The sequence below is a fragment of the Solanum pennellii genome, chromosome 4 (assembly GCF_001406875.1).
Source record: "Solanum pennellii chromosome 4, SPENNV200".
NCBI classification, from domain to species: Eukaryota; Viridiplantae; Streptophyta; class Magnoliopsida; order Solanales; family Solanaceae; genus Solanum; species Solanum pennellii.
The window spans coordinates 69,080,789-69,098,547 of record NC_028640.1 but is presented as its reverse complement, the minus strand read 5'-3'; the positions used below and the strand labels follow the sequence as shown (position 1 = coordinate 69,098,547).

At 32.2% G+C, this 17,759-nt stretch overlaps 3 protein-coding genes across 6 annotated transcripts; 2 read left to right on the top strand and 1 right to left on the bottom strand.

The window, feature by feature from the left end:
- Positions 1-5,085: 5,085 nt before the first annotated feature.
- Positions 5,086-11,966, bottom strand: LOC107015636 (syntaxin-81-like). 4 transcript variants are annotated; one of them, XM_015215964.2, is made up of 9 exons: positions 11,802-11,966; positions 11,431-11,528; positions 10,279-10,461; positions 9,778-9,861; positions 9,549-9,653; positions 7,349-7,492; positions 6,240-6,506; positions 5,995-6,126; positions 5,086-5,426 (listed from the first exon to the last, which is right to left on the bottom strand). In XM_015215964.2, the coding sequence occupies exons 3-9, from the start codon at positions 10,354-10,356 to the stop codon at positions 5,283-5,285; spliced, it is 954 nt and encodes a 317-aa protein (XP_015071450.1). In that variant the 5' UTR covers positions 10,357-10,461; positions 11,431-11,528; positions 11,802-11,966; the 3' UTR covers positions 5,086-5,282. The 4 variants fall into 4 exon arrangements, with proteins under 4 accessions (XP_015071450.1, XP_027772504.1, XP_015071449.1 ...); XM_027916703.1 differs by having other exon boundaries at positions 10,279-10,358; positions 11,802-11,957; XM_027916704.1 differs by lacking the exon at positions 5,086-5,426 and adding an exon at positions 5,481-5,632.
- A 3,147-nt stretch (positions 11,967-15,113) lies between these two features.
- Positions 15,114-16,052, top strand: LOC107016988. The gene is made up of 2 exons (XM_015217282.1): positions 15,114-15,599; positions 15,684-16,052. The coding sequence occupies exons 1-2, from the start codon at positions 15,114-15,116 to the stop codon at positions 16,050-16,052; spliced, it is 855 nt and encodes a 284-aa protein (XP_015072768.1).
- Positions 16,053-16,605: 553 nt separating this feature from the next.
- On the top strand, positions 16,606-17,628 carry LOC107016987. The gene is made up of 2 exons (XM_015217281.1): positions 16,606-16,942; positions 17,276-17,628. Exons 1-2 carry the CDS (start codon positions 16,606-16,608, stop codon positions 17,626-17,628), a joined length of 690 nt encoding a protein of 229 aa, XP_015072767.1.
- Positions 17,629-17,759: the final 131 nt, after the last annotated feature.

Sequence of the window (17,759 nt, the reverse complement as noted above, 5' to 3'; positions counted from 1 at the left end):
TTGTTTTTTGGAAAAATAACTTAAATACACAACTTTAATTTTTATATTCTCTAATTTTCCCTACTTTTTTTAAATATTACATAATTCCCTTTTTTTTTATTTTAGTGTAAGTTTTTAGATACATTACATTCTCTCTCCTATAATACACATTTACCCATTTTAATGCCTATTTTTTCTCCATTAAAACACTCAACCTCTTAAATTAGTTTTTGAATTTTAAATTTTATCCATTTAAACACTCAACCTTTTAATCAGCTTTTTGATTTTGAATTATTAAATTTAATTAATTTTAAATAAAAGACCAAATTTTGAAATTTTGAATTTCAAAATTCAAAAAAATTGAAATTTAAAAAAGTAAAAATTTCAGGAAGCAGGACAACTTCCATTAACTTTTACCGTTTTGTTCTTACTCCATCAAGTTTCAGTTCTTTTTTTTTCCTTAATCATCTTCATTCATCTTCGATCGATTGATATTAATTTGAAATAATAAAATAATATTGAAACATAAAATAAATTATTATAATTTTATATTAATATTCAACCGTTGTATAGTCACAAATCAACACAACTTCAACAATCCTAAGTATATTAGTAGTCTTATTTCTTAAATTTCATCCTATTTTTAGATCGTTATCAAAATTTCTCTTTATTTTGANTCAATGCACTGATACATGTAGTAGATATGTATCACATGTTTATAATGTATCATTCAATAACTTTAGTAAATGCGCCTTCAACTGTGCTTGATGATACATATAGAATCTGTGTGTACAGTGTTTACTCAATGCACTGATACATGTAGTAGATATGTATCACATGTTTTGCATGTAGTATGAATTCCTGAAAACTGATATCATGTATCAGTAAGGTATTACTTGTTTAGTTGATGTACTGATACATGTTTTGAAAATTGTTATAATGTATCATTCACTAAGTTTAATAAATGCTTCATCAGCTGTACTTGATGATACATTCTAGAATGTCTCATCAAAATCGAAGTATTCATCTTGAAAAATCCACTGTAACAACACTAAAATTTCTGTAGTTCCAAATTTTAACAGACTGTTTAAAAAATTTGTTTTCAAAATAGATGATATAATCTTTGATTTTCAAAATTTTAAATTAATATCCAATTAAGTGCTGATTTAATGCTGATTAATGATCTGTTACCACAAATTAAGCTGTTTTAGTAACAACATAAACTTTACCGTTTTTTCTCCCCTATTTTTTCTTAATAGTTTTAAATTACCATGTATCATTTACCATGTATCACTACAGTCTAAAGTATCACAGCTCAACAAATTTAAGGGATTTTTTGTAATTACTAAACTTGTCGGGACAGAATGTAATTATTGAATTACACTATGGGATTCCTTAAATTTATACTTGTTTTTTCCTTCACGTTTACGTCAAAGCTTACTAGATTTTAGACCTTGGGAGTAGGAACCCCCTCACTATTATTTTCTTTAAATTTAATTTATTACTAATATTTAGAAAAATTTAATGTGGATGTTGATGCACTCAAAAATATTTATTAAAGAGTATTTTTATTCAATTTCACGTGATTTAAAAATATTTTATACTTTTTTTCATTACTACTTTCATTTTAGTTTCTTCAATATTCATTTCTTTTATGAAATTCGTAAAATTAATTTTATACAACTTTTTTGACATCCAAATTATATTTAAAAGTTTATTATCATGAGATGTTTAGTCTATCTAACTAGTACTAATTTTTAATTACTATTACATTGATATTTCTTCACTTATCTCTAATATAATATAATATATAAATTAAATTAAACTTATAAAACATAATATTAGTTAATGACGGGAGAAAATATTCAAACAATGGTTAAAAAGAGGGGAAACATAGTATCAAGGTTTAACTGTGAATACTTTAACAAATTAAATTCTTTTAAAAAAACGCATGATATTTATATGAACGCAAAAATAATGTTAAATATTTTTAGGATAAAAAAAATATCGTATAAATTATATTGATAATAATAAAAATATATATTATGCGTGACTTTTCCTAGCATCATGGATGGCAATGGTCAATATAATTTTGTTGATAAGTGAATAGTGGTCCTAATAGACGATGTTATTTTATTTATTTGTTCATCTTTTTATTATTATTTTTTTCCTTCTTCCCGCGTGGGTGGTGGGTCAATTTGTATAATCAATAAAGAAAATTCAAATATGGGAATGAAAATGGAAAATACGTTGGAAAAGGCACAACGATACTTATTTAGTTTATGGCATTTGAAAAAAAAAGATGACAATTATGATTAGTACTAAAACAATTTAACATGGTCGAATGATGACCTGTATTTAGGTTTAACATAATTTTATTCTATAGCTAATAAAAGATATCAAGCTGCTAATATTATAGAAGATATTAAACTAACAATTAATATTCATCTGATAATGGAGAAAAGGATTATCCAAAATATCTAAGTTTGAAAACTTAATCTAAATAATCGATTATCCAATTACTTGAACAAAAGATACAACAACATATGTATATCAATTAGGAAAAATAAATAATATTGATTTGACTAGGTATTTCTATGAAGATTTCTACTAAGTTTCCATAACATGTTTACGTAGGATATTGATTGAGCTTAGTACATCTTATAATGTAAAGAAATTTTATAATATGTATTGGAGTACAAGCGTTTCATCTAAAAGTACTTGTTAGAAAGAGTATATTTTTTTTTTACTTTATGTCTCAATTACGCTCAGGACATTCACGTTAGCTCCGTCTTTTGTGATGAGGTAGGGTTCTTTTTTATGAATGGTGGTGAGACTCAATCTCAGTATCTTTCAAATCTTCTAATACCATATTGAATAAGTGAACATCAAATTTAATGAAAGCTTAAACTTATATATTAATGAGATGGTCATAATACACTTCAATAATATCAATGAATCTTATCTTTTCAAATATGTAACATGCCTTATATATATTCGACGCAAAATAGTTACACACTTCAATATATACGCAAGTTGATAAAGTTATGGATTAGAGTCTAACCACTATCGATTATGAAGAGAAAAAGATTATGTGGTTGATTTATGAAAAATAATCAATCCAACACATCAACAAGCGTATATCATTATTTCAATAAAAATAATAACTTATAAATATATAAAAGTGAGAGAATCTTACTCAGAAGGAACATTGTCTGATCATGTTAGCAACATCATGTATGGTAGCATGATGATTGATGAGAAGAGCATAGGTATCTTCCTTGCGCCTTTGGATGCTTATGTGAGACTCACAAAGATCATCCAAATGCACATATAAATTCTCGGTTCAAGAAAAATATTCTACCGATAGAAAAAAAATAAAAAAGAAGAGATTTAAAAAGAAATTTGAAAAAAAAAATTTATTCGACTTTCGAAATAATCATAGTATCACATAAAAGAAAGAATAATATTAATTGGTAATCTTTAGCAACATGTTAAATTGCAAATTAAGTATATTATCGATGTATATAGCTTAAATTTTAAACGTAAAAGGAAATTACCCATCCCGTCATCTTGTTAGCATATATAAAATCCAATTCTTCCCTTAAGTCTGCTCTCCATAGAATTAAATTTGGATCAGCTTTTGGTAACTCCAAAAAATGTTGCACCTTCTTATTATTTTCTACAATTGGTGAACAGTTAATTCATGAGTTAACTAAGATTAGTTTACGTGTCAGTGTATATAACTTTAAATCATTTTAATTTATATATATTTGCAGTGCAAGTAACTTATACACAATTAGTGCATCTTAATGTGCATGTCTCCTCTCGTTATTAATCTCTCTTTTTATAAACAATCTAGGTATAACTATCTTTAAGGTTGATTACTAATTGACAATTCAAAATTTTATTATAAAATATCAGTATAAAAGGATGTGTTATTGTGTTTGGTAACGGAGGAAAACATTTTTCTAAGAAGTATTTTCTCATTTTTGTATGTTTGATTGTTCAAAATATTTTGAAAAATATTTTTTCTAGAAAAACACGTTCTTAAAATGATGAAAATCATGACTTTTCTGATAGAAATTGAAAAAAACAAGTTCCGTAAATAAAATTTCAAATTAATTATCTCTCCTTTACACTGTATAAGCGGAAAATTTGTTAGTACCAAGATTACGACCAGTAGCATGAACATTATAGCCACTTTCAAGAAGTCTCATGACAAGCCAAGAACCAATGAATCCAGCAGCTCCAGTTACACAAACTGTTGCACTAGTCGTCAAGATCCAACCCATCGGGTTGTGCAGACACTTACATATTACCACCTAAGTAGGAGAACTCTCATATCCCAACAATTTAAAACAAGGGAAAATTTGAATATAAAGAATAATGTAATAACATATTTCTTGATTAAAAACATTTAAAACAATTTCGAGTTAAAAGACTTGTAAAGTAATTTAAACAACTTTTATGGATCTAATCTAAACAGGTACAAGAGCTAGAGTAATTTAATTATTTATTTATTTTGGATGTTTTCATTAAATTTGATCAAAATAAATTTGATTAGGAAAACATTTAAGCCAACCAAATATGAAACATTTTCCAAGTTTTCATTCATACCACACCCTTAGAGTTTTTACATTTCAAATAACAAGAAACTACATTAATATTAGATAAATCTCAAGTCCGAAGCATTTTGTTTTTGGTTCATGAAGCAAAATAGAACAACTATACAAACCATTTTTGGAATAAAATGAAGGCAGGCACTAGCTAATCACATTTTTTATTCATCTAGTGTAAGCTTATTTGTATCACTGTATGAAATTATAATGGAAACTTATGGAGTGGAAACAAATTTGAAAGGCTCAATGAGTATTTTAACTTTAATTCAAAGCTTATGAGTTGAAAAAATCATCTTAGTCTATTCATTTTAGAAGTAGACGAAAGATCTTAATTCCTGGTCAAATTCTTTACACACAACGTAAACTCAAAAGGGAGTATATCTTACTTCATAGTTATTTGAATTATAATATATGCAATTAAAAGTTAAATTACTTGAAAATTATGTTATTGTAGAGGTCCAAGTTGAAACGATCTCATCAAAACTACACCAAAAGCCATGTTGAATAAAAGTTCAGTTCAATAAAGGTATCTGGTGGCATGGGCAAGTAACAATCACAACAGTACAAATAAATACAACAGATAATTGCCTCGAAATTTCTAGTAATGTTACGCAACTTTAGTTGGGACAATATACGCTCTATACTCTTGTAAAACAAAAAATAGCGTGAAAATCCCTAAAATTAACTATACCAATCTAGGAAGAGGATTGAAAATGTAAGTACAAATAGAAAGAGCAAAAGAAAAGTTCTGCTGCTGCTGTTCCGTTGAATGGCTTGTGACAGTTCTTTGTTGCCAAGTTCCACATTTTGGGTAGCTTCAACTGCCTGAAATGAAAACCATAAATTCACACCAACTGAAACTCAAACGTAAATACCGAAGGCATAGACTTCATCCAGAACTTTCGAGAAATACACAGTTATCAAAACCCATACTTGAAGATTAATTTGTTAACAGACCAGGATACAATTTATAATGACATAATCTGCTCTGTTCAGTGCACTTCAAGGAATCAGGTAGCCTGGTTGATCATCTACAAACATGTATTCCATTGTTGAATTATTTTCTAATCTTTCTTTCTTCTTTTCTTGTCATGCATGTATTCTATTGCTGACAATTGTTAAGCTCAGTTGACAAAAGGGGATTTAGAATGCTTAATGAACAAATTAAAGTATCAACAGCATAAAGATTAGACATGGAATAAAAAAAGATCTGTGAATTGTGATGTTTGTTAGTTCTAACTAGTAAATGGTTACAAATGGCGAAGTTGATAGAGAAAATGCAGAGATTGTCTAAATTATTTAAACAATGTGAGAAAAAATGATTTTCTTGGCATGTTCAACAAGATAAAAGCTCAATCCAACTAGAAAGTAAAAAAGCAACAACACCACTAACCTGCTCATATAAAAGCTCTATCTGTTGGGCCTGTTGCAAAACATGAGTAGACATGAGATGGTTTAACGCAGACATTTCCACCATCTTTGTTTCTGTTTCTTGAACAGAATCCAGGAGACTGTTCAGCTCTACCTGCACCATTCGAGTGATCATAGTAGGTTACAGGAACAAAGTATATGTGATTTTAGCTTTAAGAATGCTTGTTTGCCAGAATTAAATCCTCTATCAGCAAACTTCCCACTTACCTGTAGGGCACGTGTTTCATCATCCAAAAGTTGTTCTTGGACTCTTATAGGCGCTGCTTGTGTATCGGGGTCCCCGAGACCCTCAGAGTCCTTTTTCATGTTGGGGTCCAAATTACTAGAAACAGAGGTCTCTGCAGCATTTGATTTGGTAGTGTTCTTACGTTTCCTTCTTGGTGTCACTCGGTTAATAGCATCTTCAAACCGTATTGCCCGCAATTGGTCAAATTGTGATGTGACAGAGTGAAGCTTTTCACTTAAAATCAAAACCTGCAGTATAAAAGCAAACAATGAATATGGTTATGCATCCACACTCCAAGAATGAAAAGCACAGCAGTGCACCATTAGGTGTATACTACTAAAGGATTTTCACCTACTGTGGTCTCATGATAAACCAGAACAAATATGCTTTTCAATGCATTGGCTCTCTATTCCAAAAGATCTTTTTTTTCCTTCTGCATCTCAGCCTCACTCTCAGCGTACACAAGAGGCAATTTGAAAACAAGTAAGAGAAACAGCTTTAGACCTACTTTCATCTGATTACAGACCATCGCTTAAGTTGAAAAACTATATTTACGTCATCAACAGGTATTAACAATCACAACAATCTAGTGATTTCTATTACTCCATATGCAGTTGCAGGAGTATGGCAATACAACTCAGCGATATGTAATGCAAATCACAGAACAACCACACAACACATCTACTTTCTAAGAAACAAAATTCTGGGAAAGAAAATCTGTGGCGGTAAGAGATCCAAATTTAAATAGGAACATGGATACTTTCCAAATTGTATCATAATGAAGACAACAATTTCGAAGTAATGCTGCTAACATCAGAGATATTTACATAATTTCTCTATTTCAAAAGAGGTTATTTGTAGAAACTACGAAACCCCAGCAGAAAATTGGAGACAAAATAAATATGATATGACAATTACGACAGTGTTCTGCTTATTGTAGAAAATTGCACTAGAATATCTTTAATTCAACAGTATCGATAAAGTTACTTCAAAAGTTCCAAATACCAGCGGAAAGTGGGAAGAGGTCAGGAAGCAGTCCTAATCAAATAATGAGAATATTTAATCACTATATTACAAGTAGCAACCATACCACTCCATGCTTGTGTGCTATAGTATCAGCATTCAAATTGTCACCCTTCAAACCAAGCCATCCCTTTGAATTTGCATCTTCCTCGTTTATACTATCTCTGAGAACATCTATCTGCTCTTTGCATGATTTTACAAAAATAGTAACCTGCAGAAAGTTGCGTTAGTAAGTTTTTTTAACTCTAACTTTACAATCTCAATTAAGAGTATTAGCATTCAAAACAAAGCTACACAAAAAGAAGTCAACCACAAAGGTGGACAAGGATCTCTTTCTCCAGACTCAAAAGTGAATAAGGACATCAAACTTGACAAAGAAGGAAAACAAGATGCGATTTTATCAAACATTTCAAGGGTAATCAAACAAAGACGTAATTCTCAACTTTTCATAAAAAAAATTGATTATAGCAAACAGCAGGAAAATAAATCAAACACAGCACCTTGGTGCTGAAGTGCCAATTCCGTAGGTCATAGTTTATAGTCAAACTTGGAGTTAGAGTACTGTAACCAACAATTAATTTCTATTGGCTTTCATCCATAATATTCTTAGTAATTTCCCAGGATTTACATTATTGCATGGACTGAACTTAATATTGTTTTATACAATATATTAGTTACTCTATATAAAACTGAAAAAAATAATTAAAAAAAAAACAAGATCATTTACTATATACAAGATCGATCTTCAGAAAAATCTTCAAGATGTATATCAGGACTAATTTATTCCATCATTCACCTAGTTCTCTCATGGTTTTAGCAATTACAAATGCGGGCTAACCCTAAAGCAGCAATGAGCTACTGAATACTTATTCAAGGTCCAGGAGAAGGAGTTTGGGACAATGATTCCATGAAATGGGAACTGCAGATAAGGACTCACTTTCCCAATACACTACCCTCGGTCATCCCTGCCAACCAGACCAAAAACAGAAAAAATCTTTCTTCGAGTGTTATTATGTTAAATTTACTGTTTTACTAGACCCATACCTAAAACTAAAGGGAAAACCCTTCTCATAAGATTGTCTCTCATCCCAATTGACTGCCTTGAATAATTCTTAGAGAAATCAAGCACTGCAGCATTAACCCCCATAAGAAAAACGCATGTGAAGTGAGATTAGACACAACTGTGGTACCCGAATGCATACAATTCGGATATAAAGACCCAGTTTTCTAAAAAATGACATGTAGATGAAAATGTATCACATAAAAGAAAAATTGATGGCTGAAATAAAGGAATGCTACAAGAGGTCTATACAGGTGATAATTAACAAAGAGAAAGGTAAGTGCTATAGAACGAATTGAAACCAATAACATTATATTGGAGTATTTGTTGGGTCCAAACGCCAATATGTCCACAAGATGAGTGTTGTATGAATATAGATGTTAAGATCGATGCACGCCATACACAATTAGATAAGATTATAATTTACCACATCAGATAGAAAGAGCAAGTAGCAAAGGCACAGGAGGTCAAATTCCGATTGTTGTGGAAGTTACTGAATGACTCTATTAGGAAATGCAAAAAAGGGGTAGTGATTTGTATATAACTTTATATGATTTTTCTCTTCTATCTTTAGAAAGAGTAAGTAGAATACATAGAATATAACCTAAGAGAACATTATCTGAGATGATTAGGGCATGTCCTACATAAACCTCTGAAAGCACTACTTCAAAGATGTGATTTAAAAGTTCTAAAAGGTAAGTTGTACACTTAGAATCATGAGGTTAGCATATAAGAGAAAGAACCATATGGATGATAATTTGCCTTGAAAGAATGCTTCTTTTAAGTATTAAAATAAAATGGATCCAAATATAGCAGGATATCGGAATAGATATATAAGATTCATATAGCCGCCCCAACTAGTTTAAAATTAAAAGATGATTGATATTTTCCTAAATTTAAAAATTGCAAATCACCACCTAATAGAGGCAAAATAGTAAACTATCTCAATTCTCAAATATGTAATCGCAACTCCAACCTCACCCTTGTGATATGGCCTAATCCTATTTGCAAACTGAAACACCCCTTTTGTTTTCATCATGATAAGAGAGCATCATGCACCAAGAATAAATTTTTCTATGTACAGAAACCATAGAAGCAAGAGGAAGATAGTCTAGCTATAACTGTCCTTTTCTGAAATCCACAAAAAAAATGAAAGAAGGTACAGCAAGGAAAGAAAGAAAACCGATATCAAAATATGCAAACTTACTTCATGCTCAATGCTATCCCTCTCTTGTTCAGTTGTACGGTGCAGATCAACATAATCCTTCTTGTGTTTCATCAAAAATTGTTCCAAAGTCCCAATACTCTCTAGCTGACAAATGAAAAAATATGAAAAGGATTTTTAATTTGTGATTATTTATGAACTTAAGGATACAAAATCTAAAGCAGAAACAACATAACAAAAGAAAATAAGCATTAGGTGTAGACAATTATACCGTTTTAAGCGCAGCTCTGGTGAATCCTGACTTTTGCCGAGGTTTATGCATGATAAAAGATGCCAATAAGGCAGCAGTCTTAGACTGTCAACAAAGATCTAAGTTCAGAGGACATATAAACTAAGATCTGATGGTAATATGACATAGGCTAAAAATAAGGAGCGGGAAAGAGAGTGTTGAAGTTTAATTATATGGAATAGTTCTCAGCTAACAAGAGGGTTATAAATCATCTGTGATGAAAAACAAAATTGCCAGATATTTGCAACCACAAAAACTCTTGATCAGTTTAATTATAAAACCGAACATTTAATCCAGTACGATATGAACAATTGATACATAAGGAAATTACTGAAGCTATATGCACAATCACACTCAATGTAATAGATATAGGACCATAGGGGTCATCTGAGCATGAAAATTCTTCAAGACATTTCACAACATGCTACATAATCCTTTCGACGAAGGATAGAGAAAAGTGATGAACTGAATAAGTTAATGTACCTCATCATATCCCAAAGACAATGCTGATCGATGTGCAACATCTTTAAAATCTTCCGTTCTGTCTCTAACTTTTGACATTCCTTCAAATTCCAGGAGAATATAAGAAGATTTTTCCCAATCAAATGATGCAATAAGGTATATCCCAGCAGAAAACCTAAGATATTCTTCCTCCCGCTCACAAATCTACAAAAAAATCATATTAGCAAGTATCAATTCATACCAATACTTGGAATTATTACACACCCCTTTTTTCCACCAAATATTTGTAGTTAAAAGATCAAAGGATTTTCAAGATGAAAGTGAAAAAAGATTGAATTTTTCAAATGGATTCATAAAAATGGAGTTGGCATCAAAATCTGGTGTGACAAGTCACCGTTTAAAAGAAAGATCCCTATAGAAAAATACATTTGGCTCCAAACCCAATTTGCGACAGCGGTTCTTGTTAAGGAATTCTTTTGACTGAGGAAAAGATGTGAGGCACCCCTCGATCCGTTATTCTAGCATGATCACTTCATTGACTCATATCGATTCAAATGAAACTCAATCGGACAAACTCACTGAATAACAATCACATATACAGTGTGTAGAACAGTGTCCAAAGTTATTCCAGTCCAAATAAAAAAGAGTACTGATAGTAAGCCTACACTACCTATACTATCCTAAATTAAGCTTCACTCGACATCTCGGGATTTTCTCCTTGATATTTGGGGAATTTCCAGGAAAACAGGTAATTATTCTTGAAAGTAGTAAACACATAATCAACCAAACAAGTCTAAGATTTTTCCTACTACCTTGACGGCCTAATCATGCCACTACTAGCCCATACAACTGAAATAACAGCAGTTGATCCTATCTCAAGCCCAATTCCTTTGATTCATTCCTATATCAGCAGTAATAATCAAGCCAAGGTTCATCCATGCTCTTTTACCAAATCCAAATCCAAGTTCACTTGTTATCCTTTCATGATTAACTAACATAAAATATCAATCAAAATCAATTCACAAATACGCATGAAACCAGATTCCAATCGGAAAATGATATACTTATAAGCACACACAACCTAAAATGAACATATAAGCAAAGTACCATCATGAATTATCAGATGAAACAAGAGTAAAAGGAAAAAAAATGAGAAGGAGAGTGAGAATGGACCTCAAATTAGAACAATCCTTCAGATTTCGAATTAGACAAACAAGCCCGGAACAACTGAAAACAGACCGAAAATCCTTGCCGGCAGATTGAACCGCGACCTGCAACCCAAACCCGGAAAGTTAACGATATAGAAGACAAGACCGGAATTGCAAAAATGGGAAGAGTGTGCGGGTCATTAGAATTCTTTTTGGCTGATCTCAATGGGAAGGAACGGTAGTTTTGGTATAATTCAGGTCCGTGAGGGGGTGGAATCAAGTGGTGGATTTAGCAGCTGTTTTGGGTGTTTCAGCGGTGATGGCAGGGTGGTTTCAGGTGGCTAAATGGTGGTGATAAAGTGGGTTAAAACAGAGGTAAGAGTGGAAATGATTTACCGGCAAAGTACTGGTGGTTCACGGCGGCATCGGTGGCGAGATCACAGTCGTGGTGGCGTGAGGTTTCTGAGCAAATCCTGTTTCCCTTCCCCTATAATTTTAAGGAGAAAATTACAAAAATGGTCCCCTAAGTTTGAGGTATTTCAAGATGGCTTCTTTAAGTATGCAGTTGATAGTTTTGATTCTTAAAGTTTACCATCAGTCAGTAAAAATGGTCCATTATGCACACAGTTTTGATTTCTTAAATTTGTCAAAATCTAACCCTTTTAATTTCAGAAAACATTTTCATATTAAATTTGATGGAGGCTATAAAAAATTAAAAATATCATAAACATTAAAAATAGTTGCATTAAATTAAATTAAAATTTAAAATAGGCAACACAAAAAGCTACCCTAGATACTCAAAAAAATATTTTAAAAAAGAGGAGTTTGATTTAATTACGATTTATAACTACATGTTAGGGAAAAAGTGGTATGATTTGGATTTAATTTTTTTACCTAGTATAAACAATGCAAGAATATAAATATATTTTTCATGGGTGCATTATTAATTTATACTCAAATTTCTACTAATTTTTCAAGATAATTATATATATATATATACCGATGATTTTTTTTTCAAAAATTAATGAATACACATGCATCTTATTAATAAACGTGAGTCCGCCTCTGAGAGTAAGGTGAGACAGAAGTTAACTCATATTGTATTTGCTGTATCAGATTTCACAAATATACAATTGACATGGTTGATCTGTATTAATGAACATAATTGTACCTAAAATTATTGCATTTAGGTTATATGCTAGACAGTCATGGAGCCACATGTTGAATGTTGAGGGACACCTCAGAAAATTGTCACTCTTTAACTTTTTTGTTAATTTAATTTATATTTTAATTATTTTGAATAAAAACTCTTTTTTCCACCACAGATGTTAGGCATAACGAATATATAAATAAATAATTAAATTATGCATACGTAAAATATATATAATTTCTTTCTAACTTATCTATATATTAAATAAGGCAAAATAGTTTGATAGACCCTTGTATTTGTATCGGATTGTATTATGGATTCTTTTACTTAATTTTTTATCATCTGAACTTCTAAATTTAACCAAAATGAGATTTTTAAATCTGTCTGACCATATGTGTATCTCACTCTCCCTTACATAGATGACATGTTATATTCATATCATATTCATGTTATATATATTAATACAAAGTCATAATTTTCTTTATAATAATTTTTTAATTATTAGTAAAAATATTAAATAAAAGACAAATTTTAAAAAAATCTATTTTATCAAATAAAATAAAATTATTATTTTTGTATACCTTTTCTCCGCCTTCCCTAACCCATTATCACTGTCGAAACTCCACCATCTCCATATCTCTATTTTTTTCTTCTTTGATTTTTTCACAATCCAGCAATCTGATGAAGTCATGAAACTACTTCACTCCCCCCGCTAGTGCCATTTTAATTTATTATTGACATTTCTAATCCACTCTATTTTCACTATTTCATCACCAAATCGGCGTCGTAAAAACCATTAGAATTCAATTGTAAAATCCAATGTAGCATTTTTTATTTTTCGGCATGGATAGCAATACAAACTGGTCGGAACAAGGTAGAGGATCTCGTCGATGCCGGAGAAATCGATGGAGTCATTGCGTCGTCTCCATTTTTGACGATGACGTCCATTTTTGCCGACGTCATCGCCATTTTTACCGGAAAGATCAAAGTAACAACAACCTAACAACCACAATAACAACAACCAAGTCACCTAACAACCAGATCTAACCAAATTTTTCATAATCCAATGATAACTACTATTTACACCCTAAATTGCTTACAAATCCAAGAATAATTTTACCACCAAAAGAGGTCAAGTTACTCATTAGAGATATCAACAACTCCACTAATTTCTGATTTTTCTTTGCTTATTATGTTCAAAAAAAATTGCCCAATTTCATTTTTTATTTATGGTAAAAAAAAGAAAAAGAAAGAAGTTGAAAAGGAGCAAGGAAAGACAGAAAGATAGAAATTCAGGTACGACAGGGGAAAAAGAGGGAAAGTGATGATTGAAGAGGAAAAAAATAGGAATGGGTGGGGGAAAGAAGAAAGAAGTGAAAGAAAAATGAAGATAAATAACAATAGGGCGTGGATAAAAAAGAAAAATAGGTTTGGGCTGGGGTGGCTGTAAAAAGGTAGTGTGGGGAAGAAGATGGAGGTAATGTGGGGAAGAAGATGAAATTTCAAATATCATGTTTACTGGTCTTCGCAGGCGTGTGACTACACTCTCTTGCCAACTCATTTATATTAATGTCACATAAAGATGATCAATGGTCAGAAGGGTTTAATATATTGTGTTATGTTGAGTATAAGGGTTCAGATGACAAAAAGCTAAGTAGAAGAGTCCATAATACAATCCGATACAAGTACGAGGTTCCACCAGACTATTCTGCCTATTAAATAATATATATAACTCTAACTAATAAACTACTTTGACGATTATATATAGGGAAAAGGGTCAAAAATATCCCTCAATTTTAATTTATTGTTTAAATTTACCCTCGCCGTTAAAATGAAGTTAATTTTACCTCTCCCGTTACTAATTCCACCAAATTTACCCCCCATTTGACGCAGTGATATGAAAGGCGAGCGCCTCATCGCCTTTGGCGAGAGGCGAGGCGAGGCCTCCTCGGCTTTTATCACTGAGGCGCGGCGAGATAAAAAAAGTGAATATGGCGACAGCAAAGGCACCACCTTTTTATTTAAATTTTTAAAAAATATTTGACTTAACAAGATTAGTCAAAATTAGGGCTTTTTTTATACTTTTGAAATGTGCTGCTGTGACTCTCGCGACTGAATCTCTTCTCCCTCGCAACTCTCTTATCCCTCGTTCTCTTCTGCCTCACGACTCTTTTCTCCCCTCGCGACTCTCTTCTCCCTCGCTCTCTACTCTCTCGCGACTCTGTGCTGCTGCGAGTTGCTGGCTTGTTGTTGCCTGCTGCTGAAGACCTGAGGTATATCGTATACCTCTTTTTTTCTGTTCTTTTTCTTCAATTTTTTGTTTTAGTTCTGTATTTTTCCTTCATCAGTCATCAGACTCATCAGTGATGAGTGATGACTGATGACTGCTTTGTTTTTCTCCTATTTAGTATTCACTGCTTTCAGTGCTTACTACTTTGTGCTTACTGCCTCAACCTTCTGCGTATTGACTATTGACTGCCTATAATTTTTAAAAAATAATCTTTCCAGTTTCCTAATTACTTATTTCTAAACGGTGAATTGATTGAATTCAATAACCAATGGTGGATGCTAGCAAAAAGAGGGACATTGGATGGAATTATGGCACTCAAGAAGCGACGAAAGATTCGGGTAATTGTAACTTTTGTGGGAGTACTTTCAATGATGGAAAAACTCGACACAAACAACATTTAGTGGGTGGTTTCAAGAATGTTAAACAATGTACCGCTTTTCCGTCGGATATTAAAGAAAAAGTAAGGGCTTATATGCAAAACAAGATAATTAATAATCCCAAATTTCAAGTGAGGCAGCCGAAAGAATATATTGATGTTGATGATCTTGACCAAATGGATGATTATGAGGAAATGATGCCTCCCTCCAAAACTCAAAAGATATCTTCTAGTTCTAATGGAGGTGCATCATCTACCGCGCGGAATGTGACAAAAGGCCCTTTGAATCGCTATTTTTCACAGAAATCAACACAAAAAGGAGGCTTTGAAAAAGGAGAAGGAATTGATGAAACAAAGAAAATACTAAGAGAGCGTGCGGTAAGTGCTTTTGCAATTTGAATGTATGATGCGGGGCTCCCTTTTAATTGCGTCAATCACAAATCATTTGATAAATTTATTAAGGCGGTTGGACAACATGGCCCCGGAATGAAGCCTCCTACACTCCATGAAGTTAGAGTCACTCACCTAAAAAAAGCGGTGGAGAAAGTAGAAAAAATTGTTGATGAGCATAAAGTGCAATGGACAAAGTTTGGATGTTCCATTATGATGGACAAATGGACGGCACGAAATGATAAAATGATCATCAATATTTTGGTGAATTCTCCAATCGGTAGTGTATTTCTTGGTTCTGTTGATGCTAGCAATGAATCTACCGATTCCACCAAAATGTACATGTTATTTGAAAACACTATTGAAAGAATTGGGCCGAAAAATATTGTACAGAAGTTGTCACCGATAATGCTAGTGAGAATGTTAAGGCGGAAAGTATGATGATGGGTGCGTACCCACACATTTATTGGACTTCATGCGCCGCTCATTGCATCAACTTGATATTTGGTGACATATTCAAGTTTAAGCTATATGCTTCCGGTAATATCACTCTCATCTCAACCTATCCTTTAACTTTCTTTGTAGTCATAATTCATTAGCTACTAATTAAATATAATCTAATCTTTCTGTAACAATTTTTAAGAAGGCCACCAGAATTCATTCTTACATTAGTTAAAGGTCATTGTTGTTAAACTTGACGAGAAAATTCACTAAAGAAAGAAATTCGGTAAGACAAGATTTGCAACGACATTCTTAACTTTAAGAGCTATGTACATACAAAGAAAAAACTTGAGAACTTTAGTCCTCTCAACCGAATGGAATTCAAGTAAATTTTCAAAGGAAACTTCGGGGAAAGAAGTTGGCAATCTTATTATTTCTGTCGACTTTTGGAATGATGTTGTTCGAGCACTTACAATTTGTGGCCCTTTGACAAAAGTGCTTCGTTTGGTGGATGGGGAGAAAAAAATCACCAATGGGTTATATTTATGAAGCAATGGATAGAACCAAAGAAGCTATTGCACATGGTTTTCGTGGAGTTAAGAAGCAATATGAGAAAGTGTTTCAAATTATTGATGCAAGGTGGTCAGAACAACTCCATCGGCCTTTGCATTCTGTAGGCCATGTTTTGAACGCAGGATTATATTATAAAGCTCAAGAAGAGGGAACTATAGCACAGACTTTGTGGACCGAGTATTATGCATGTGTTGAGAAGTTGGTGCATGATACAACAATACAAGATTCACTAGTCGTTGAGCTTCCTAGGTACAAAATGGCGGATGGACTATTTGGTTGTGGTCCGGCTAAAATAGCTAGAGACAAAAGATCACCGGGTAAGTGCGTTGATCTTACATTCTTACTTAAATTATTTGACTTATTTATAGTCACTAACCTTTAAATTTATTTTATTATAGTTGAATGGTGGTCATTATTTGATAATGAAACACCAAACTTGCAAAAGTTTGCCATGAAAGTATTAAGCCTAACTTGTAGCTCATCCGGATGTGAGTGAAATTAGAGTGTATTTGAACACGTAAGTAAAAAATTTATACCCTAAATTTCATATTATATTATTATCAATATCTCTTAGCTAATATCAATAACTTATGCACAGATTCATTCCAAAAAATGGAATAGGCTAACACTATCGCATCTCAATGATCTAGTGTACATTAAGTATAATAGAACATTGAAACGTCGTTATGATGCTCATGATCTTATTGATCCAATTCGCTTGGATAACATTGATGATTCAAATGAATGGTTAGTTGGATGCCCCGAAGATCAAGATGATGAACTGGTATATGAGGATGATGATCTTACTTGGGGTAGTGTTGCTACGTCAATTGGAGCGGATGAGAATATCTATCATCTTAGGGGACTTTCTTCAAGATTAAGAGCACTTGACAAGGGCAAAGGAGTAGAAAGTACATCTACAAGTTCATCTTCAAGTAGGACTCAAACACTAATTGATGAAGAATACGTGGAGGAAGAAGATGAAGAGAATATAATGATGTAGAGGATTTTGATCTTCAAGAGTTGGATAGTTTTGAAGAAGAATAGACTTTTAACGTTTTAGTTTATTGTATTTTGAATTATTTGGTCTTTAAAGTTTTAGACTTTTTAGTATCTACTGTTGATTTTTGAATT